The sequence below is a fragment of the Pristis pectinata genome, chromosome 17, assembly GCF_009764475.1.
Source record: "Pristis pectinata isolate sPriPec2 chromosome 17, sPriPec2.1.pri, whole genome shotgun sequence".
Lineage (NCBI taxonomy): Eukaryota > Metazoa > Chordata > Chondrichthyes > Rhinopristiformes > Pristidae > Pristis > Pristis pectinata.
In genome coordinates, this window is record NC_067421.1 from 14,431,996 (window position 1) to 14,457,950 (window position 25,955).

General features: G+C 43.0%; 1 protein-coding gene across 4 annotated transcripts in view; it reads left to right on the forward strand.

Annotated features, from left to right (window-relative positions):
• The window catches only part of LOC127579647 (hepatocyte nuclear factor 1-alpha-like), a 232,297-nt gene that overhangs the window by 195,288 nt on the left and 11,054 nt on the right, over nt 1-25,955 (forward strand). For 3 of the 4 annotated variants that reach the window (XM_052032570.1, XM_052032569.1, XM_052032567.1), the window contains 2 exons: nt 3,592-3,710; nt 16,591-16,723. In XM_052032570.1, coding sequence (XP_051888530.1) covers nt 3,592-3,710; nt 16,591-16,723 — 252 coding nt within the window. Of the gene's footprint in view, nt 1-3,591; nt 3,711-8,819; nt 8,844-16,590; nt 16,724-25,955 lie in introns of those variants that run through there. The other variant, XM_052032568.1, reaches the window with a different exon arrangement.

Sequence of the window (25,955 nt, forward strand, 5' to 3'; positions counted from 1 at the left end):
GTCTAAGACTGAGAAGCAAATGGGAGGACAGGGATCACTGCTGCCCTGTAGACCATGAGCTTTGTGCAATATCATCAATTTCGCTGTTATGATTTCAGCCTCTGACTGCCCACACTTTATTGTAATTTTATATTCTTCCTCTCGTGGTTTTGAGATCCATTGCATGTGTTTTTTACACTCTGCCCATGGTCACTATTTTTTTTGTCACTTTTTGCTGCTGTTTGTGTCTCTCACCTTATTGCCAGCATCTTTGACCTTCTGCGCTTTTTCCTTTAGTTTTAAGGTTTTACTAATGCTGAAGACTCCAAAGCTGTGCCATTGAAAGGGCCAGACACATCACTCCCGCAGTTCATTTGGCAGAGTCCTTCAAAGAATCTCTGCAAGGCAAACCCCAAGTAAATCAACCCATACTGGGATCCCACTCAATTACTGTGGTTTCACCTGGCTCCCCTTCAAAATTAACAAGTGCCAAAGAAATCCCTTAAATAGAGAAATGGTTCCATGTTCATCAGATAAGGATTGAGTATAATACAGGAGAAGGATGCCAACCCCTCCTCCACCTCAGTTTTTTGGAGAACCACACTCTTATCAACACTTCCTGCAGGAACAATGCCTGTGCTGGCGACCCATTTACCAGGTACTCCCTTCTCACAGATGACTTGAGAAAACCTCATGTACACATGGATGCCTGCACTGCTTTCAAAGTCACCTTCACTCCCAGAAACCTAGTTTGAGGACCTTTCCAAGTTTTTTCTAGGCTTCCAAATGAAATTGAGATTCCACTGCTCGATATTACCAACTGGCAGACTCGTATGAAGTTTCTTTTACAAGAATGCCAAGCCATTCCTTTTAACTGGCTCTTGTGCAAGACAGAAGGCAGAGGACATTTTCATTGACACATTTACTAATATTGTGCAGGCATTTCAATCTCTGTCTCCAAGCCAATAACACATCAATGAAACCATGATAGACCATCTCACAAGATGTACAGGACATCACTGTGATGTAAGCGGATCCCTCAGACCAGTCTCCATTCCCAAAGTTCTATTAAAGAAGATGCTAGTTGTTATATTGCACATTACTTGATTTCTTTTCTGCATTGGCTTTAATTTTATTTTCTGTGGTTGCCAAACGTGTTGGTAAATTATGAAAGAGCATTTTATACATAGCCTGGTGATCTCTGCAGGACTCCCTGTAGATCTCTGAAGTGGTTGTGAAGCTCTTAATATAGAATGCTGGGAAAGGTCTGAATTTTAAATACACTTTAGAGATTAATAATTCTGCATGAAAATAATTATTTACCCGTAATTCTTGATTGCTTATTGCAAGTATGGGTGATTATGTGTTGAAATAGGCCATTAATCGCTTGCTATTACAGTGGAACTATTAACTGAGTGATCTGAAGCCTGGAGACCATTGGTCTCCTTAACAATCTCTCTGCCATACACACACTGTACGGCATATGCATAAAGAGAATAAAAAGACTGCATTGACAGAGTGGTGACTGGGGTACTACACTGACTGGGGTACTACACTGACTGATGTACTACACTGACTGGGGTACTACACTGACTGGGGTACTACACTGACTGACGTACTACACTGACTGGGGTACTACACTGACTGGGGTACTACACTGACTGATGTACTACACTGACTGGGGTACTACACTGACTGGGGTACTACACTGACTGATGTACTACACTGACTGGGGTACTACACTGACTGATGTACTACACTGACTGACGTACTACACTGACTGGGGTACTACACTGACTGATGTACTACACTGACTGATGTACTACACTGACTGACGTACTACACTGACTGACGTACTACACTGACTGGGGTACTACACTGACTGACGTACTACACTGACTGACGTACTACACTGACTGATGTACTACACTGACTGACGTACTACACTGACTGGGGTACTACACTGACTGATGTACTACACTGACTGATGTACTACACTGACTGACGTACTACACTGACTGGGGTACTACACTGACTGATGTACTACACTGACTGGGGTACTACACTGACTGGGGTACTACACTGACTGGGGTACTACACTGACTGATGTACTACACTGACTGATGTACTACACTGACTGGGGTACTACACTGACTGGGGTACTACACTGACTGGGATACTACACTGACTGGGATACTACACTGACTGGGGTACTACACTGACTGGGGTACTACACTGACTGGGGTACTAATTTTGCTAATGTTACATTTGAGGAACTCTTGCTGTGCAGTCACTCAGGCACTGTGGTCCCACCATTCCAGCGTTCCCTCTCTCTCCTCCTTCCAACCTCCTGCTGCTTCCCCACCTTCTCCTTCTTCCTGCTGCCTCCCATGCCCCTCCACACTCTCTCTTCCTCCTTTCTCCTGCTTGCTCTGGGTTCATTGCTCCTTCCCTGCCTCACCACTACATATACAGTAGATGATGGTAAGGAGGGAACAGGAGCCTGGGTGGCAGGTGTATTTCCTACACTGGGGAGAGTGATCGTGGACCCTGGGAAATGGTGGTACAGGATCTGAGTTGCCGTGTGAACCCAGCAGCCAGACTCAGCACTTATTTTCTTCAGGGTCCTCGTTTGACTAAAGCCATCAGCCAGAGCCCTGGGGTGGCTTGACCTCTTTAAAGTTCCTCAGTGCCTCTGCATTGTAGGGAGACAAATAGAAAGGGAATTGAGGTGTTCCCTCACTTCAGAAGGTTGTATTCCAGGAGATTTCATCACAACCTCTCATCATCAATGACCTTGCCTATTCTTACAGCACATTTATCCCAAGACCAATATTTCCACTGAAAAACAAAAATAAACTGCAGATCGTGGAAATCTGGAATAAAGACAGAAAATGTTGGAAACACTCAGCGGGTCAGGGAGTATCAGTAGAGCATGAAGCAGAGTTAATCTTTCAGGTCAAAGATCCTTTGTCTTTCCAGTCCTGATGAAAGGTCTTTGACATGAAATATTAACTCTGTTTCTCAGGTGCTGCCTGACCTGCTGTAGGTTTTCAACTTTTTCTATTTTTATTTCAGATCTCCAGCATATGCAGTTTCTTTAGATTTCGAGATAACAATACATGTCATTGATGTTTCATCAGGACTGGCCAGTTCTGGCACAAACTGGAATGGCTCGTTATCTGAAATTGTTGAATTCGGTAGTGAATCCTGAGGGCTATAATGTGTTGACTTAGAAAATGAGCTGCTGAGCCTTCAGCTTATGCTGGGCTTCATTGGAACAGTTTGAGGAACCAAAGTCAGAGAGGTCAGAGAGGGAGTGAGCTGGCAAATTAGAGTGACAGACAACTAGAACTTTTTTGTCTTTATTAAATATTTCTATAATTAACAAAAAGAGTGTTCAAAGAAAATGAAGGAAAGCAGATAAGCTCCTTCTCCTTAAGCAATGTCTGGAGGTGTCAGGGCAATCCTGGAGAATTGGCGGTACCAATTGTGGAAGTGTGGAAGGCTGGTAGATTTAACAGGTAAGGAAAAAGCCACCTCCAAAACAGTGCTGTTGAGCACAGATATTTTGTGTGGGGCTTACTAAAAGGACTCTTTTTTTTAACGCAGCTGTTTACAGCCACAAGCCTGAACTATCGCAGTATCACACCAGCCTCTTCCCACAGACCATGGTCTTCACAGACGCCAGCAATCTCGGCAGCCTGACCAGTCTTCCCGTGGCAAAGCAGGTAATCAGTGGCTCAACATTCCCTTCTGCTGTCTTGCGTTACCACAAACTCAAACAACTGCCCGTGCTGGAGGATTGAAACAAAAGCAGACAGTTTTGGAAACACTCAGCACACATGGAGAGACAAACAGAGTTATGTTTCAGCCAAAAACCATTCATCAGAAGGTGTTGGAAACACTCAACAGGTTTGGCAGCATCTGTGAACTCTGTTTTTCTCTCCTGTTGGGTACTTTCAGCAATTTCTGTTTTTGTTTCACCTTGTATCACTTCTCTGGAGTGGGTGCAGGTGGTCCGAGGTACCTTCTTCGTGATTAAGTAACGTAGATTTCAAATGTGTACAAATGAACCAGAGGAAAATAATCAGAAAGAATCAGAGACAATATTTAGCCCGATGTCTGAAGGCTGCTTGTCTTCTCTGCAATGTGTGTCATCACTGAGGTATTGTAAAATTAAGGATTACCTGGGAGGGTGATCACCTTTCCAAAATAATAAAGCGGGGCACTTCCTTTCTTTAAAAAATGGGTGTGATCTACTCAACTCATTTCATTTTGTGAGTGGAGCTTGTTCTGGACCCACCCACATAGTGTCATCATCTTTTCAAAATGGTGGAACTCGTGCCATTGCAACATTGGGCATTGTTCAGAGAAGAAGCAGAGTCTTTAAATATCTTTATAGCAAAGGTTAATAGATTCTTGGAAGCAAGGAAGCGAAAGGTTACTGTGGGCAGATAGGACTGTGGATTGAGGTTACAATCAGAGCAGACATGATCTTATTAAATAGCTGAGCAGAGTAGAGGGTCCAAGTGACTTATTCCTTCCCCTAATTTGTATGTATATACTGTACATGTTCAGCCCTCATTGCAAGCATTCACTTCACGTTGGAGGCTTTGGTTTTATTTCTTATATCCAGCAGTCAATCACTGATTGATTGATTGGACAAGGTGGTCTCAGAATTACAGCAATGTTTTAAAATGTCATCCCCAATAATTCAATTGTATCACATCTTTTATTTCAGTGTAGGCCGCATTTGGAATATTGTATTCCATTTTGGTCACCCTGCTATAGGAAAGATGCCATTAAGCTGGAAAGAGTGCAGAGGAGGTTTACGAGGATGTTGCCAGGACTCAAGGGACTGAGTTATGGAGAGAGGGTGAGCAAGTTGGGTCTTTTTTCATTGGAGTGTAGGAGAATGAGGGGTAATTTTATAGAGGTGTATAAAATTATGAGTGGCATAGGTAGGGTGAATGCACACAGTTTTTTACCCAGGGTTGGGGAATCAAGAACTAGAGGACATAGATTTAAGGTGAGAGGGGAGAGGTTTAATAAGAACCTGAGGGGCAATGTTACCCAGAGTGTGGTCAGTACATGGAATGAGCTGCCAGTGGAAGTGGTTGAGGCAGGTACATTAACAACATTCAAAAGGTGCACAGGTACATGGATAGGAAAGGTTTGGAGGGATATGGGCCAAAAGTGGGCAAATGGGACTAACTTAGATGGGAATCTTGGTCAGCATGGACCAGCTGGGCCAAAGGGCCTGCTTCCATGCTGTATGACTCTGTGAAAATTACTTTTTTACCTGGAATCAACCACTTATGGGCTCCTTTGAAAAATTTGACCAGGCACCTTTTGTTTTGAGTCACCCTTGTGATCCACATGTGATTTGTTGGGGGACCTTGGACCACATTGTCTGTCAGTAGGCACTTCTGGGAAAGCACACTCTGAATCCTGCAACTGGAAGCCTGCACAAGTGAAATCCTCACCCACATTCTTGCACCACCCACTGCTGCCCTGATCTGAACAACCACTCCCACACACATGGTCCCCCCCTCCCTGATGTGCTGTTCACCCTCACTTTGCCTCCCCATCCCCACAAACCCAGGTGCCCTCTCAACATAAAGTGCCAGCCCTTCCCACCAACTCCCACCCTTCAGCTGACTGAAAATGCCATTGGAGACACAAGAGACCGTGGACACTGGAATCTGGAGCAACACACAAAACACTGGAGGAACTCAGCAGGTCGAGCAGCATCTTTGGAGGGGAATGGACATCAACGTTTTGGGTCGTCGACTGGGCAGTCCAGATGAAGGATCTCAACCCGAAATGTCGCCGGTCCAATTCCCTCCATAGCTGCTGCCTGACCTCCAGTGTGTTGCTCCAGAATGCCATTTTTCCACTCTAATGCCAACCCTTCCCCCAAATACTGGGCTGCAAATCCAGCCCCTACCTCCTGCTGGGCTTGTGACCAATCTTCCTGGCCCAGTTTTAGGCACATTTTTCCTGTCCTACTGCCTTTGACTGTGGGACAGGAACAGCATCTTTCTAGGTCAAGATTGTCCCAACTAAATAGGATCGTGGTCACCTACTCCCTGGAGATCCGCTGTGGTCATTAAAAAAATTGCCCAGCAAATGTCAGGTCAGGAATATTCTGTATGTGTCCTCTCCCTTCCCATGAATCATTTACAGCACGCTCTGTGATTCTGCTAACCAGATGACGAAGGGGACTTCAACCCATTAGCAGAATGTCCCTGGCAAAACTGCTCTGAAGTCTACTAGCTCGCCCAGAACAAACAAAACGTCAGAGATAGACTTTATGGAATTGCATGCAGATTTCCCAGGGGAAAACCCTGCTGTCTGCCACCAAATAGAAAGGAAATAAAAACAACAGAGAACCAAGATTCAGAAGTTGATGAATGAGCTCTGGTCCAACATCTTTGTGAGAGCTGGATTCAGTGAGCAGGCACTCATGGTCAACCTATCAATTCAAATACAAGTTAGTGGCTGCACAAACCCGGTGTCAGGAGTGGAATGACACCCTGGTTACTTTGTTTCTAATAAAGGGAATACTCTGCTCTGTAATTTCATTCTGTGCAGTGGCCAAAGCATTTATTTCGTGGGGTACACTTTCCTGGGAAATTAGGCAAAGTGCTGCCTTTGTATTTGGAACTTTGTGTTTTTTATTAAGTATTTGACCTTTGTATTCCTGGAGGTTTCATCACATCAGCTGCTCCCTCCACCCACCTAACCTGATCAAATGGAACTTTAATTCTCAGTACCTCTACTTCTATAACCAATAAATAAAACGTTTTTTAATGCCCCAGTGATCTTCCTCCATGGTTGCTTACAATAGTGGTAGGAAGTTGGTCTTTAACCCAGGGATGTTTCAGAACAATCTTTATTTGTTTCCAACAATATACAGTTATACAAATGGGACACGGCATGATCTTTGTTCACTGTACCAAGTATATCATCAGATTCACTCACAATAGAGCCTTTGTGGTGGCTTCACCGAGCTTCAGTACATTCCTCGGCGTGTATTCCCGAACCTTGGAATACACCAGTCGGCAGCCTTCGGTTATGCACAGCCCCTTGCATTTGAAGACCAACAGGTTTCAGGCAGACCAAAGTGTGTCTTTCACAGAGCCGATGGTCTTCCAGCAGCAGTCAATGTTTGCCTTCAGTATGCATCCCTGGGTACAGCCCATAGGGAAGAGAGTCCTGAGTTATGCAGCTGCTCAGAATGAACTTCAACAAAGACCCTTTCCAAACCTTGTCGGCAAACACACAAACCACAGAAGGTGGATGACTGCCCCTTCTACACCACAGGCGCTGGGAGCACAGTGTGCAGTGGGACTGAGGACACAAATGTGCATGAAGGATCTGACAGGGAAGGCACTTCTTACTGATCCACAGGAGACAGTTTTTAAATATGGGAAAGATAACAATGCTTCCCTGAATATTGAATTTCCTTTCTGAGCCTCCCATTTCCCTCTCTTCCCCCTGAGGAAACAACCTCTTTGTCCCAGGTTTTGATCACCTGTCTCTCCTTGAGTATTTTCTTTTTGCCTCCGAGGCACTGTGGAATTTTATGTAATATTATGGATGTCATATAAATACAGATTATTGTTGTTGGCTGCTGAAAAATGCAAATTTCCTGCCCTGCACCTATTGTCGGATCAGACTGACACCAGTTCTATACAATGTTCATTTCTTACACTCATTTTTACCATTTCTGTAGGCCTAATTCTCCAGTCAGTTGAATCATGGAGAGATACAGCATGGGATACAGAATGGTCGGTCCACTGAGTCCATGCCGACCATCAAACACCCAATTTTCACTAATCATATATTAATCCTATTTTTTATTCTTCCTACGTTCTTACAACTCTCCCCCGAGTCTACCGCTCAGCTACACCTAGGGTCATTTACAGCTGCCAATTAACCTACCAATCCACACATCGTTGGGGTGTGGGAGGAAACTAGAGCACCCGGAGGAAAGCCACGTGGTCACAGGTAGAACCTACAAACTCCACGCAGCTGCTGGAAGCAGCAACATCACAAAGAAGTGGGAGACTTTTGAATGAAAGTCTGGGATGACGGCAGTGCTCAGTGGGGACAGTTGCAGGGAGCATAGTGATATTCATCCCCTCAGGAGAGGAAGAGTTAGACTCCGTGTTCCTCTCTAGCGTCTCCTCACAGTTCCGTCCTCTGCTGTACTTTGTTCTGAAGCGGCCCTGCTGCAGTTCCACACATCCTAGCACTCTGCTGGTACTTCACCCAGGCCCATATTCTTTGTGTCCTGGTGAAGCTGGACATTGGCAGGCTATTGAACTATCAGGGGGTGGTCCTGTAGGTGTAAGGTTGGGGGAGCAATATCGCCTAATCTTGCTTTTACCAACCATCTACTGGATGGCACAGAGCAGCAACAGGGCTCCTGGCTGGTTATTCCTCCTCAGCCTAGGGAGACGGACGGTGCAGCGCTCATACCATTGCCCCTGCCTCAATCACCTGCCTCAAGCCTACAAATTGCTGCTCTTTGTGGAGCAGTGTTCAGATGGTTAAAATTTCTTGTGCATTCTGGTTGACTACGGAATGGAACAGGGAAAACAGCACCAATGCAGAATTGTGCATAAAAACCCATGGCTGGAAGTCAGATCGCTCCTGGTTAGGTGCACTAGAAACAAGCATTGTGGTGAATGCTTGCAGCATGTTAGTCCTTCCTGAAAAATTTCAAAATTGGTTGTAAGGGCTGAAAAAGGAACACAAACCCAGAGATACATTTTTCCGATGGAAGCTTTAGAGAATCTCACGACCGCCACGTCTTTCTTGACTAGATACAGTGAAGGTCATCAGACTTGGAGCTGCAGACAAGAAGCTGCTGTTGTGCTGAAGTAAGATGCATGGAAAGAAGGGACGTTACGGTCTGAAGTATACGTATGTGGCTACCTCATGCCCTGGCGGAGTCTTGTGCTGTGAGTGGCATGACAACACTGTGGGCTGTGGGATGTCCAGTGAGGCAGGGACTAAAGCATGATGCCTCAGGGCGCATCAAATAAAAATTACTGCAATCAATATGAACACAAGGTAAAATGGTTGGAATATGACAGGTGATGTGATCAAAGCATCAGTCAGAATGGAGGCCCTTTAATTCGTGTCTCTGTAGGGATTTCAGTACCTTGTGATAGTCATTTGACAGCACTTTTCCTGACGTGGGAAGTCCATTTTCAGTCAGAAAACAACATGCTGTAGTGATAGCAGGAAGTCAGTCCACACCCGTCTAACACTCCACAGAGGTCGGGAATGCTGGTGTGGGTTCTGACCGAGAAGTGCCTAGTGCAATTGCACTAAAGGACATAATTTCACCTGGAAACATTCACTGCTGTGATTCAGTCCAGGTAAAACCAATTTCAGATTGCGCAGTGTTGAATAAACAAGCTCTGCATGATCCAGTTTCTCCACATCATGTTTAGTATTCTTACCAAACCCTCAGGACCAATGATGTGAACCAGCTATAGCCACTTATTTTGTGTTCTCTCCCATGCATCTGAACCCCTCATGGCTCAGCTTAGTTTATATTATCACAATCAATTCCATGGACAGAAGACTTGGACATATTATAAGCATTTCGCCAATGAACCTGGGTATGCTGGCCTTTTTAGTGGAAGCTAGTTAGGTGAAGCACAGGTAAGTGAAAGACCTCTTTAGGGGAAAACTGGGCATTAATTTCCTTTTGTATATTGCTATGAATTAAAGAAGAACTAAATCTAGTGCAAAGTTATATAGGACAACTGCTACTGACCTACAATATGTGAGATTTGAACCAAGAACCTCTCATTGGGATTCTAACACTGCATGACCAACTGCAGCTGCAAAAATAGCCTTAGTTATATATTTTGTTGACAATTTTTATGAAAGTGCTTTGTACTTAAGAACGGTGGTTCTGCAGAAAAGACATATCAATTCCTCACATAACAAATGGAAAAGAAACGAAATTGCAAATGATTTAAACTTTTAAAATATGAGATTCACCAAGTCTGTTGGAGAAAGTAAAAGCTGGTCGATGAAAATCAGATTCATCTTCACCATCTTGGTAGTCATGTGAAACAATGATTATAGAGCTGGTGACCAATTATAGCTATCCATCTCTATCAATTATTCTACCACAATCCATAAATAATGCAAGGAGAATACCAATGAAATCCGATAGGTCCAAAGTCAACCTTTCCCTCCCAGGCACATTGTGCTGATCATGTCATGTCTCAAGTTACTCATATACTTTCTCCTCAGATGTTATTTATGAAAGAAGTTGATCTAATTTACACTTGAATGAATCAATATTAACTGTTTCCATCATTTCCCTCTGGTGTCTATCCATTGATTGACCACTCTTTTAGTGAAATATTGTTTATGTTGATTAATTAGATAGATTTCACCTTTGTAAAGATGAATCTCCTTCCTTCCCACCCCAGGGATATATTCTGCTGGTCCTATCTGCACCATCCATTCCAAAGGCATCTCTGATCACTTATTTCACAACATTTACCATTTCTGTAAAAACTTACACCTAACATCCTTTATTATTCCAAACTTTCTCATTCTCAACTTGTGTGCCTCGTTATTTGAGGCCCTCCTGAATATAAACTGGCTTGTCTATATAATCAGGGTCACATCATTATTTTTATTTCTTCAAATACTTTGCAATATCGGTTTTTATAAGAAAAGAGTTAAACTGATTTGGTAGTTTATGAACACCAAAATGTACAGTTGATGGGAGGAAACCGGTGGATAAAATTTTCCACATTAGAAAGAACAAGTAGGAGAAATACTACTGTAGTAAACAATTCAAACAAAGAGAATACAAGGAAGTCTAAGATAGCCTTACAGTGCATGTGTTAAATGCATAAAGCATGGCTTGCAAGGTTGGTGAACTAAAGTACTACATGGGAATATGGTGACTTGGCAATAATGACATGTGCCTCAAAAAAGGGCAGGATTGAGTGCTGAATACTCCTGGATTCCAGAAGTTCAAGAAAGATAGGGAAGGAAAGTGTCAGCATTGGTTGTGATAGGAGAGTGCTGGAGAGAAAGGTGTCCCTGAGGTGCCATGGACTGATCCATACTTAAAGTTGATGAACAATTGAGTTACCATCACACTACTGGGTGTGATCTGTGGGTCACCAACCAGTGGGAAGGATATTGAAGAGCACATTTGCAGAGGTATAAGAACTATAGAGTAGTGATGATGGTGGACAACAAAACAGCAATAACATAAAGGATATAAGTGGAAAGAATTTCTGAGGTGAGTCCGGGAGAACTTTCTTGATCAATAAGGGTTTATTATCCAGTGGGAAAGGAGAGACAAAGACAGAATATGAGGTTAGACTGACAGCTAACATAAAAGAGAATCCAAAAGTCCTCCAAAGACAAATGAATAAGCAGGTGGGAACACAAGGGTTGGGGCGGATTAGAGATCTATTCATGGTGGCGGGGGTATAGCAGAGGCACCTAAATGAGAATTGTGTGCCTGTCTTTCCCAAGGCAAATGATGCCGATAATGTCACAGTGAAAGACGAGATAATAGAAATACTGGAGGCACAAAAGACCGCAGATGCTGGAATCCAGAGCAAAAAACAAACTGCTGGAGGAACTCAGTGGGTCAGGCAACATTTGTGGAGGGAAATGGACAGTCGACGTTTTAGGTCGAGACCTTTCATCTGGACTGAAAGAGTAGAGGGGAGATAGCCGGTATAAAGAGGTGAGGAGGAGGGCTGGGGCAAGGGCTAGCAAACCGTAGGTGGATCCAGGTAAGGGCGTGTTGATTGGCAGATGGAGTCAGGAGGAGGAGAGAAAGGCGGAAATGGCGACAGATAGCTGGAGGCGACAAAGGCTGCAGATGATAGAGTCTGATAGGAAAGGAGGGTGGAGCATGGAACCAAATGAGGAAGAAGGTGTGGGCAGACGGAAGCAGTTGGGGAAGGGGACCCAGTGGGAGGAAACACTGGATAGGCTAAAACTTGATGAAGAGGTGGTAACAAAGGCTAGCTGTCCTTAAAGTAGATAAATCACTGTGAATAGGTGGGGTGAGGGAGGGTGGTAAACAGTGAAGACAGTGGAGGTACAGCTCACAAATGTTACACTCTTGTTCAAAAAAAGATAGTCTCAGCAACTGCAGGCCAGTCAGTCTGTCAGCAGTGTGCAAGCCACGAGCAGAAACAAACAGGGATAAAACTAGTTGTCACTTGGATGAGTTTAGATTAATGAAAGAAAGCCAGCAATGAACTGTTAAAGGCAAATTGTATTTCACAAAATTGATTGAGGTTTTGATGAGCAAACAAAGAGGCAATCAGAGCAATGTGGTTTATTTGTATATGGACTTTCAAAAGAAAGTTGATAAAATCAGCGAAAATTAAGCCCATAGAAGTCCATTGTGGCTGTCTGAATCCCAAAGTAGCTTAGGGACAGGAAAAAGTATTAGTGAATGATTGTTTGTTAGACTCTTGTTTGTATGCAATGGTATTTCCTCGGGATCAGTACAAGGCCCACTGCTGTACTTGATACATACTTGGTCATGGCTGCACAAAATTACTAAATTTTCAGGTGACAAAACAGGGAAGTTCAGTAAACAGTGTGGAAGGTAACAATGGTGTCCAAGAGGACATACATTGGCTGGGTGCATAAGTGGCAGGCAAAATTAAATGCAGGGAAGAGCGAAGTGATGTATTATGATAGGAAGAAGGCAGAGAGACAATATCACGAAAAGGGTACAATTTTTCAAAGTGGTAAAGGAATAGATTGACCTGGAATAATTGTGCGCAAAACTTTCAAGGTGGTAGAATGAGTTGAGGAAGCTAGCAAAAGGAATATACATATGGAATTCCAGGCTTTATAAGTAGACTGCAGGGAAACTTGCAAAAAAGGTATGTTGAACCATCCTTAACTGGAGGATTGGGTCCATTTCTGAGCATTGTACTTTAGGAAGGTTACAAAAGGTTCGGAGATGGTGCAGAAAAGATTTAGTAGCATAGTTCCAGGGATGAGGGCCTTCAGTTGCATAGATATTCGGGGAATGTTAACGTAGAACATAGAACAGTGCGGCACAGGAACAGGCTCTTTGGCCCAGGATGTCTGTGCCGAGCATGATGCCAAATTAAACTAATTCCTTTTACCTGCACGTGATCCATATTGCTCCATTCCCTGCATATTCATGTGCCTATCAAAAAGCCTCTTGAATGCCACTATCGTATCGGCTTCTACTACCACCCTGTCAGTAAGTTCTAGGTACCCACCACTCTCCGTTAAAAAAAAGTTGCCCTGCACATCCCCTTTAAACTTTCCCCCTCTCACCTTAAAGCTAATATTTGACCTTTGTACCCTGGGAAAAAGGTTCTGTCTACCCTATCTATGTCTCTCATAATTTTATAAACCTCTATCAGGTCTCCCTTCAGCCTCCGCAGCTCCAGAGCAAACAATCCAAATTTATCCAACCTCTCCTTATGGCTAATACTCTTTAATCTGGGCAGATAAACCTCTTCTGGACCCTTTCCAAAGCCTCCGCATCCTTTCTGTAGAGAGGTGACCAGAACTGCACGCAGTAATCCAAGTGCAGCCTAACCTATATTTTGTACAACTGCAACGTGACTTCCTGACTTCTGTTCAGAGTAGATGTGATAGAAAATCATGAAGAATCCAGACACCCAGACAAACTAATTAAAATAAAACTGTTCTCAGTGGCAGCGGGGTTAAATACCAGAGCATACAGGTTAAGAGTGATTAGTGTTAAAAAGACAAAAGTTAATGGTCATCTTGTTAATGGTTGTGGTGAACACAGAATCAGTGTTGGCTTTCAGAAAGGAAATGGATAAGAATAAGACTGCAGGGCTATGGGAAAAGAACCGGGTGGGTGTGGTGGAGGGGGTGCCTGAAGGAGAGCCAGTAGGTTAATAATTTAAAGGGCATCCACTGGGACTGGGCTGCCAACACTGTCCTGGGACCAGCTCAGGAGTTCTCTTAAAGTCACAGGGAAGGTGACTTTACAGGCAGTGGGAACGTCTGCTTCTGTAACAGTGGCTTGTGGACCACGTGGATGCAGTTACTTCCATCTCCCTCTTTCCTGAATCCTGGAAAAATCATTCCCTGACTGGAAGGATGATTTAAATATTATAATATGGTCTTTCACCTCCTAAAAGTGAGGCAGACTTGCCAAAGAAACCTCTGCTGTACAAATGCCATCAGGAGAGAGGACGTTGGGTTGGGTTCGGACTAGATGAAATTTTTTATTGATTAATCCCTTCCCTTGAACTTTCCCTTCCATTGTGGGGGATGGGAGGGTGTTGCAAAGGATGAAGAAGGGGCTAAAAATCCCCACATGACTCTAAAGATGAAAAATCATGAACTTAATACCTTTTACTCAGCTTTTTAAAGATGGTACAAACTGTTACAAGAATATTTGTTAAGGATTCAAACAGGACCAAAGAAAATATTTTGGCCTTGGGCTAAAACGCCATGTCATAAAGAACTGCTGCAGGCATATTTATTTAAGTACATCATGCAAGTGAAAAAAATTTATTCAATTGCTTGGCTGCAGTTGAAAAGGAAACTGTTGCTTTCTTATCAAAATCGAGAGCACTGTCTGTTGTCCCCTTGAGATCTCTAAGGTCAGAGAAGTCCCTCTCACCTCCTCTTCACCATTGTTGCCAACAGAGATCGACTCATCTACAGAAAAAATCCAGACGTCCAAAAAACTTGTGAGTCGACATGCCGTGATCTGTTAAACCTCAAGCATTGTAGAATGTTTCGGACTGGGATTGTAGCTCCCAATGTGCTGCCCACTTTCAGCTGCTAGGAGATAACTCTAGTGCATAAAGGTTAATTCTGGAATTATACAACACAGAAAGACACCATGTAGTCCACTATACTTGTGCTGATAGGCTGAAAGAACTTCCACGTTAATTCTACTTCTTTGCCACCATTTTTTTTTCTATTGCAAGCGTATTTCCAATTCCCTATTGGAAGTTACTATTAAATTTGTTTTCACCCTTTTCAGGATGCATTAAAATAAAATCGTCCTCATTTAATAAAGTCATACAGCACAGAAACAGGCCCTTTGGCCTAATGGGTCTGTGCCAAGCACCCATTTACCCTGATCCCATTTCATTCCCAGCAACTGCCCCCAGATTCTACCACTCACCTACCCACTAAGGTCAATTTACAGTGGACAATTTTAATCTGGGAAGTGGGAGGAAACCGTAGTATCTAGATTTCCACAGGGAGAACGTGCAAACTCCATACAGACAGCTCCAGGGGTCAGGATCAAACCCAGATCACTGCAGCTTTGAGGCGGCAGCTCTACTAGGTGTGCCACAGTGCAGCCCACACCTCCACTCTAGTTCTTTAGGCCACTATCTTAAATGTGACCTTATGTTACCAGCTTTGCTCTGAGAGATTACCATTCCAGACCTTCTGGCAGCTGTGGATGTAGCTGTCAGTACAGGGTCTCCCTGGGTTACGAATGACCTGACTTACAGAAATCTGACATTACACAAATTCTTCCATAGATTTTTAAAGCATTTTTCAAACTAATGATAATAATAATAAAATGTTTCATGGTACAAATTAATGACTGGATACAATATATATTCCATTAGTTTAATTATGGGTAGTGTTAGAGTGATTATTCAATGAAATGAAAGAATTATAACACGTGTATGTAGAGCGATACGATATAGGTAGTTGTAGAAAACGGACCTTTCTAACTTATGGCGAAATCGGATTACGGACAGTTCTCAGGAACAGAATGCTTATGTAACCTGGGGACTGCTTGTACTTGGCCAGATTGCCGAAACATAGTGGGGTTCACCTTCTGACTGGTTGCCCGTTGGTGAAGAGGCTCTCTGACTGCTGCTGCAGGGAGTATAGTCTCCTAGCCATTGTACACCAGCAGATAATCTCTCCCCTTCCAAAGATCCAGGTTCCACCAAATTTTTGACTTCCCTGGATCACTGAGTGGTGTGAGGCCCCTAACTGAATGTGACCCTGAGAAGAAATGGGCTCCACTGGTTAGGGTGGGAGGAGGTGGTGGTTCCGAGGGGTGTTGTCAGGGAATGAATTCACTGCTGTGGTTTGGAGTTGGGAGAGTTGGTATTTTGATGCATTTTAAAAGAGCCTGCAAGTTTTATTTAGTTTGTTTTAAATATACCCTTTCTCCTAGGTGATTGACATGGTGATGTTTCTGACCTATGCCCTTATTTGGGTTGGGGATGGACCTGAGAGTCTTCCAAAACTAAGAATCATCCTTCAGGATTTTCCTGTCAATCACCCGGGAGGACCAAGCATTCCCCAGGTGATTGACATGGTCAGAAACATCACCAAGGTCTCCCAGGAGGAACAATCAGTGCATACCGATGAGATTGATCACATGACCTTCCCACGGATGATCAGCCCATCAAAGTTCATTGAGAGGTGGCAGGTTTGTGAAAATATCCAATGGGACGGTCCAGCCCATTAACTCTTCCATTAACTTACCCCTTTCTTAAGAGGATAACCCCAGCCAATGATGCTGATAAAACTGGGGGTGGACGTTAATGCTCGTGTTTTATTCCAATTCAGGTTCTGACACTTAATTCAGAGGTCCAGCCAGAAAACCAGATACATGCATCTGTGCAGCAAGTACCACTGCAGAGTCTGGATGGTTCCATTCAACATATCCATCGAGTTTCCTCAAGCCCTGCGATTACCACAGGTAGAGCCTAATATTTGGATAAATTTGTAAAAGCATGCTCCAACAAATTAGCTCAATCTGTGCTCTGGAATACCATCTTTCCACAGTAACATCCCACCAATCAACACCACACTGTGTAGGACTGCATAGACTAGGCGATGTCTTGCAGAGCACCTGCACTCTTTCTGCAATAGCCATCCTGAGCTTCAGGTTGCATGTCATCTTAACTCTCCTTCCCACTCCCGCACCGACCTATCTGTCCTTGGCCTTCTCCACTGCCAGGGTGAGGCCAAATGCATCCTAGAAGAACAGCACCTCATATTCTGCTTGGGTAGCCTACAACCCAATGGTATGAACATTGCTGAAAAACACGATGAGGCTGGAGGAACTCAGCAGGCCAGGCAGCATCTGTGGAGAAAAGCAGGCGGTCAATGTTTCCAGTCAGGATGAAGAAGGGTCCTGACCCAAAACGTTGACCGCCTGCTTTTCTCCATTGATGCTGCCTGGCCTGCTGAGTTCCTCCAGCCTCATCGTGTTCTTCATCTAGATTCCAGCAGCTGCAATCCTTTGTTCCTCTGGTATGAACATTGAATTTTCCAATTTCAAGTAACCCACACCACCCCTGTTCTCCTCCCACACACTCTCCTGTCCACTAGGTTTCTTCTCCCTTTGTTCACCCTTCCCATCCCCTCTGCCCCCCCCCCAATCTGGTTCCACCTATCACTTACCAGCCTTTGTCCCACCCCTCTCGTACTGCTCTACATTGGCAATCTTTCCTCTTCCCTCTCAGACCCGATGCAGGGTCAACATGCCTCCAGAGATGCTGCTTGACCTGCTGAATTCTTCCAGCGTTCTGCTTTTGTGTGAAGGGATAAATGGGTATTTATCTGAGTGATAGGCAGTGCCTAGTGGGGTACAATAGAGATCAGAGCTGGCACCCCAGTTATTCACGATCTATATTAATGATTTGGATGAGGGAACTGAATGTAATATATCCAAGTCTCCCGGTGACGCAGAGCTGGGTGGGAGGGTGAGCTTGAGGAGGATGCAGAGAAGCTTCAAGTTGATTTGGACAGGTTGAGGGAGTGGGCGGATGCAATGTAATGTGGATAAATATCAGAGTATCCACTCTGGTGGCAACAACTGGAAGACAGGTTATTATCTGAATGGTGATAGATCGGGGAAATGGGAGGTGCAGTGACATCTGGGTGTCCTCATGCACCAGTTGCTGCAAGTAACAATATAGGTGATTAAAAAGACCTTGATGGTTTGCTGACCTTGAGAGTGAGAGAATTCGAGTGTAGGAACAAGGATGTTTTGCTGCAATTGTACAGGGCCGTCATGAGACAACAGCTTGAATATTCTGTGTGCTTTTGGGCTCTTTATCTGAAGAAGAATGGTCTAGCTATGGAGGAAGTTTAGCGAAGGTTCACAAGACTGATTCCTGGAATGGCAGGACTGATGTAAGGTGACTGAATCAGTTAGATTCATGTTCACCAGAGTTTAGGAGAATCTAATGGGATCTCATAGAAAGACACAACATTCCAACATGAATGGACAGATTAGATGCAGGAAGGATGTTCCTGACAGTGGGGAGTCCCGGACCAAGGATCGCAGTCCAAGGATAAGGGGTAAGCCATTTAAGACTAAGATAAGGAGAAATGTCCTATCCCAGAGAGTAGTGAACCTGTGGAATTCTCTGTCACGGAGAGCAAGTGTATGCAAATCAGTAAATGTATTCAAGAAATTAGAAATTGTTTTTTCGGGCTACAGGAAACAAACGACCTGGGGGAGAAAGGTGGAAGAGGGGATTGAATTTGGAGAAACAATTCATTCCCATCTTCATCTGGTTCTACCTATTACCTACCAGATCCCGTTTCGCCCCTCCCACGCACTTCTATATGTAGTACACCCCCGCGTTACAGAGCGGTTGCGTTCCTAGAAAACCATCCTGATTGCAAATTTTCCGAAACATGAACCCTTGATAAAAATTGACAAAATTTGTTTTTTTCAATGCTGACATAAATTCCGTGAGAATGAATTTTTATTCCATATCTCAAATTTTCGGTAGTGATTTGTGAATTCCATAAGGGCTAATTTCCTTAACGTGGGGGTTCCACTGCACCGCCATCTTTTCCCTTCACTACCCCCTCCCCCCCCCCCCAGTCCTGATGCAGGGTCTAGACCCAAAACACTGCCACATTCCTTTTGTCTCCATTGATGCTGCCTGACCTGCTGTGTTCTTCCAGCAGTTTTATTTTGCTCACTTAATTTGGATGATCAGCCATGATTGCACTGAATGGTGGGGCAGGCTCAAAGGGCCGAATGGCCTCCTCCTGCTACTATTTTGAACTTTCCATGTTCCTCAATTTGGGGGGATTGGTGGGATTGTTCCGAGGGCTATATATCGGCTTGATGGGCTGAATGGTCTCTTTCTATGTCGGGGGAAATATGAGAAATATGAAATATAATATGAGGATCCTTCTCACTAGTTGAAATATCATATTTCAAAAAAGACTAAAATACCACTCAGTGATGTTAAAAATAGCTACAGTATGTCTTTAGGACATCAGATATATTAAACAGAATTTTCTTTTGTGTACAGGAAAATAAGGGAGGCAAATATTTAGACAGGAAATTTTTTCTTAATGGTGAAGGGATTAAATGTTGGGAAGTGCAACTCAAATCCTGATTGGTTGATTCAAGTCAGACGTGACTATTGAATAAAAAGAGGAAACCTGCTCCATCCGTAACCCATTATATCCGCAGTCCTAGATGATTGTTCGTGTGAGCCATTTAGTTTTGTGCAATGGAGGTCATTGGCTACATGTAAAATTTAAATCAACATTCTCATTAACTTGCAATTATTCCAGGCTTCCGATTCTCTAACAGCACAGGCAGGGCTTTTCAAACTTCCAGGCCCTCAAAATTCAAGCAAAATAAAATTGTGCATTAAACTGAACAGCACCACTAACAGTATGTGGCTTGGATGCTTGCCCAGATTTCTCAGGGTCAAGGACCTGAAATGGGCCACAATCTTAGTCTTGACACCTCTTCATTATATACAGCTCTGACCCTATGTGCATCTCTGATTTCCTTCATTCAACGTTGGCAAGCAGGGCTTTAGTTAGGCTGGCCTGTAGCTCTGAATTTTTCTTCCAAACCTTGCTGCCCCTCTCTCCTCTTTTAAGATTTTTCTTAAAGCCCATCAGTTCGACAAGTTTAATTAGTTCACAGATGCCAGGTTGGCTGAGTGTTTCAGCATTTTCTGTCCTTAATTCAGATTAAATATCCTTGCATGGTTCACTGGTAATTTCTGTCCGACTAGGCTGTGAAGCACATTGGAAATAATATCACCAAATAATATGAAGTTGGGATGTTTAATGATCCAGATGTTTTTGGTGGCTATTTTATGAGATGACCAAAGTTTTCTTTGCTCGGAGTCTCTTTTCAAATTTGGTGGTGTTCTGTGGTCAAGGTCTTACGGTTAACCTCCTATTTTTCAGTACTGTGACCATCTCCCACCTGAGAGAAATGACAGCCGAGAAGGGGACAATTCTAAGACTGCAGATCAGTGCTAACTCATTCAAGAGCTGTCAGGAATGGCAATTTTGTTCTGTCAAAAATGGACAACTCTATTTTTTTTCATTCCTGAAACAAACAAGTCTTTTAATGGACCGATATCACATCAGAATGAATGGTGGCAATGATCAGTCATATCTCTTTATGTGTTTAGGATTTATTTTGTAGACTTCTTTTTCCTTGCATAAGAAGACAATAACAGCCAAAGAGAGTGATTTCTAGTCGATAGAGGAAACTTACTCCTTAAGGTCTTTAACGATCTTTAAAAATCAGGATTGATTTTTTTCAAAGGCATCTTAAATGCAAAACTAGAAATCTAAAGTTCCTCCCTTCCATCTCCACCACATGTGTAGAGTTTGTTAAAATAGCTTTAGCACAGTTTAGCGGTTAGCATAACGCTATTGCAGTGCCAGCGACCCAGGTTCAATTCCGACGCTGTCAATCCCTGTGACTGCACAGATTTCCCGCGGGTGCTCCAGTTTTCTCCAACATTCCAAAGACGTACAGGTTAGGAAGTTGTGGGCATGCTATGTTGGCGCCAGAAGCGTGGCGACACTGACGTTCTCAGACTGCAACGCAAAAAGACGCATTTCATTGTGTGTTTCGATGTACATGTGACTAATAAATAAATATTATTATTATGATTAGTATGGTCTGCCCAGCCCCCTTGTAGTGTTGGTATTGCTGCAGAGACGGCCGTGCGTGTTTTGCCAAATAGCTCCAGAGATACAGTTAGAATGTGCCCAATCCTGGACCATGTCCGCTGCCAGCTGAAGTATGACAGCCTTGAACAGGAACCAGCTAAGTCTGCTCAAAGTGCTTCTAGCAATATTGAACAGTATTTGAGACATGCCGGCACCATGGCGCAGTGCCTGGATGAATAAAGACACCAGACGCTTCAATTTACTGCTCATTTTAACCTTATTTCAGCAAAGACCTGTCCAATCCAAATCCTGTTGACGATAGGAATCAGACACCAGCTATATATTTTCTTTTACATCATAGAAGCATTTAACTATTGTTTTGCATCTTTTATCTCTCCTTCCATATATCACTCAGCCTTAGAGTCTTCATGGCTCCCAAAAACTCATAACTCAACCAAAAACTCAATAGATAGCTAGCAAAATGGCTTTCATAGCTACTGGCCACTGCTTTACACTGGTAACAGGCAGTTATGGTTTGCAATTTGCAAAGCCTAACCATCTCGTTGCAGAAGGGTTTATACTAATTATTCTAATGAAACATATGTACAGGCAGTCCTCTGATGTTGGGTCAATGAGAGAAAATGTCACCTTCCTTTAATTACAGGCTATGTTTACAGCTGGTGTTCTGCATAGGTGGAATAGTCAGGCATGTTGTGGCATAATCTGTGTCACCTTCTCATACATTCAAGGGTGATTCTGCTTTAGGGACTGTGCAATGATTTATTTATTTCTGATTCCTATCCCATCTTCAGTCATGTTGCCTGATTTAAAAACTCAGACTAAGCATAAATGTATCTGTGAGTTATACTAATGTATAGCTCACAAGTACCAAGAGCTGAGGGAAGTATTAGCTGCTTCGCTGGAATATCTTATGATAAATCTCAAGTCTTTCTTAGTGGGGAAGGTGGGGGTTGGGGGGTTTAGTTTAGTAAATGTATGTGGACACCTGGTAACTGCATTACTTTTGATTTTATTTTGTCATCAAGATAAAATTCAACCACGTATGGCACCTTGGAGGCTCAACAGTACTGAAATCATAAAAGCAGTCCCTTAACTTGCTGGAGTCAAACCAAGATGGTGTTAGTTGTCAGAATCCGAACTTTGTAGTCCCAGGACCTCACTGCTTCACTGCAGAAATTCTAATGGCTCCATTTTCAGCCAATTCACATTCTGTCGCTTTATTGATGAACTTCCTTTGGTGGATTTCCTTCTGTAGAGATACTGCAACTCCTCTGGAAATGTAGTATCCCATGCCAACCTGAGAAATGTGTAGCCCTGTGCTGAAGAGCAACAGGTAACATCTGTACCATGTTACCATGTGTGATGGTTGTAAACTCAGTGGGCTGAGGGGTCTGTTTCCATGTTGTATCTCTCTATGACTGTAACTTGATGACACCAGGTGTTGACCATCTCCAAGAAGACACAAACACTTCTATTCGACCTTCATTATCCTCATTCTGGGGAATCACTCAGCTACCTGCTATTCCTGACCCTTCAATGCCTCCTCACCAGTTATAAGACATGCTAGGTGTGTGGAGGAATATTCACTCACTGGATGAGTGCAGCTTCAGTAACTCCAAGAAGCTTGACAGTATCAAGGACAAAGCTGTTCACTTGATCAGCCCCTCTAACACTGAATTTTATATTCATTTTCTCCATCATGAGCAGAGGCTTTCAATATTCATAATCTTCAGGATGCAATGTAGAAACTCAAAGCCTGCAGCAAATGGAGGAGGTAGTCCAATACCTTCTCAGAGGAACTAGGAATGGGCAATAAACAGGCTTTGCCTTCTAGCACAGACCACGATTGGAATCTAGTCCTTACAGCTTATTGAGCAAATGTGTGGAGCCGTCGAGGGAAATTGCCGACACATAGAGTTAAGTGTGCTGTGTTGCTCACTGTGATGCTTGGCCATTCTTTCAGGAGGAATGGCAAAGGTTTGGTCACTTTAATCCATTTACTCCAGCTAGATTCCAGCAGTTAGTGAATGAAGAGGGATTAAGCTGACCCACTTATTATAAACATAGCAGTTCATATTTAAAAAAGGCTGAAAGGTGTATGAAACACACGTGTTCAATTCAACAAAGGCCTCAGTAGGAATAAAATCGAGTTAGGACCTTACAAACAAAAGCTGTGATATCTCCCGCAAGTTTACTTTTGTACAGTTTCAAATCATTAATTGTCATTCTGTCTGAATAATCTGTATTTTTTTTCACAAACAACATTATGTTGTGTTATTAAACTCATCCTTTTCTAATATTGCCAGACCCTCATTTTAGAATCTGGATTCCCTGGAGGTTAATTTTCCCCAGTGAGACACAGGTTGACATTCCTATGCTATTTTAACATTGCCTTTAAGTTACACCATTTAATGAATTTGTATACAAAATATTAAACAAATGCAATATCAGAAAGATAATGCAGTATCAGAGAGCTGCCACCTTACTGAAGATTTCATCGAATAGGGCAACACAGTGGCACAGTAGGTAGTGCTGCTGCCACACAGCTCCAGCAACCTGAGTCTGATCCTGATCGTTGGTGCTCTCTGTATTAAGTCTCCCTATGACTGCATGTGTTTCCTCTGGGTTCTCCAACTTCCTCCCACATCCTAAAGATATGTTGGTTGGTAGGTTACTTGGCTACTCTAAATTATCCCTCATGCAGGTGTGTGGTCATGGGTATGTCAGAGAGAGTAGCTGCAGGGAAATAAGGTGGGGAAAGGGATTGCTCTGTGATAGACTTAATGGGCTCTAAAATATCAACTCCTTCCTTGTTCGTCCATACTCCCATAATTTCTTGCCTAGCTCATCCAACATTTGCATTGCCAACTTTGAAGCAAGTACATTTTGTTACCTAATATGTCTGTTAGTCAAGCAGTCTTTTATTAACATCTCAAATATTTTAATACCCTGATAAGCTGCAATCCACCATGCACAAGTGCAGATCTCAAAACACATGAATAATACTCAGTGCCAAGTCATGTTCCTGAAGAATGGGTGAAACACTGGACAATGAACAATAACAACTGCACCCCAGGAACCAAAAACTACCATGTTCTGCCACCGAGAATAGGGATATGGCTCAGAATGTAGCAGATGAAAGATCAATAGGAGTGAATATGCTTCTCCACTGGAGGCCTATTTTCACTGAGAGTGGTTCTTATACTGACTCAAGAGGGTCACAGCTCAAGGACTGAACTGCAGACGCTTGAGAATGGATCAACTCCTCGAGAATTTATTTCTCATGGCTCAACAGCTCACTACATTGCCATGGATTTCTGGACTTACTCTATGTGCCTTTCTGCAGGGCTGCCTCTATAACAGCAAGGAACAATAATTAATAGAAGGAAATATTTTATGTACCATTTTCATAACCTCAGGGCCAATTAATTACATTTTGGTAGTGTTGTCATCCAACTTGCAAAGACCCACAACAGCAAAGTAATAATGAGCATATACCAGAGTAAAATGTGTCTTTGTTGCATATGCTGAAGGTGCAATATATTCACACCTGTGCATTGTGCACTCTGAAATTTGATTGATCAGAAGTCAATAATATCATTCTCATAAGCAGCCAAAGACAAACCTGTTTACATAAGGGACAAATACTGGCCAGAACATTGGTAAGGAAACCCCTAATCATTTCCAACAGAGTGTTTCATGGGATTATTTACATCGAGTTGGGTCTAAAGTTTAATATCTCCTCTACTGGACAAGACCTGTAACAATGCAGTCTTTCCTCATCACTGTATAGGATGATCAGCCAGAAGTCTGGAGGGGAACTCAAACAACCAACCTACCAACTCAGAAAGCACTACCAAATGAGCCATAGTTGATAATAATGAGTACAGGTCTGTTCTTACCAAACTGGGATATTGGATTAGTGGTTACTGAGATGGAAAGTGAACTATTAATAGGGCACAATATCCATGGATAAATCAGACATTGTACAACACTGCACTGGGTACTGGCCCTTCTTTGGAACTCATCACTGAGTCTTGGCTGCCACTGCTCTATCTTGAAAAAAAGTAGTGTATGGTACTGGTGGATGGAGATCCGTGAGTGTATTGACAAAGGCTCAGTACTCTTGAGTAGACTAGTCACTGTGAAACACTGCGCTACAGTACAGCTACGTTCAGGTCCAGCAATGAATGTTAATGGAATATAGCATTGGTGGGTAGAGATTTTTCAGTGTATCATACTAATTTACAATCCATGCAAAGTTCCTTACTGTTTTAGCACTGAGGTTTAGTAATATACTGGGACACTGAACGCGGTTGGAAGTCTATCTTGCAGTACAGTTCTTGTGGGTTGAGATCTGTTAAAGTGTAACATAATAGTATACTTAAGCACATCGCTGTATTACATGTGTAATATTCTTGTGTATTCAGGTTGACCAGTGCAAAACAGTGGTTTACAGAAGTGGTAGAAACAGTCTGCAGTGAATAACACTGGGTTGCTGTACTTTTGAAATAAGGCCTGACATTGTGTAACTCTGGCTTTCAGTGTTACACAGAGAAGTATCTTTACAGGTACAGTACTGGTGGGTACAGGTCTTGGGCTGCTTCCTGGACTCACATGCTCCTCCCTTCCTCATCTGTTCCCTCACTCCCAATCCATTCACATCTATATTGTATACACTTCTACAAGGCAGCAAAAATACTGGTTACATGTTACTTGCCTTTTGTTATCTGGTCCAAGTAGGAAATTTTGAGGGGAGTGAAATAAATTGAAAAATGTGGGATGTTGTCATTAAATGACAAAGTAATCTCAACCGCTTGTTTGAGCAAACAAGCAACATATCTTGAAGGGTTTGACTTCCAGTTGTCAATATATCACAATATATTGTTGCTCTTAAATTAGGCCAAGGTGCTACTTATATCATCAAGACATCCTATATCGACAAGCACATTCTGTGTGAAGATAAAGTCTCTGTACCAAAACAGGAGATTAGCAGTTAATTAAAG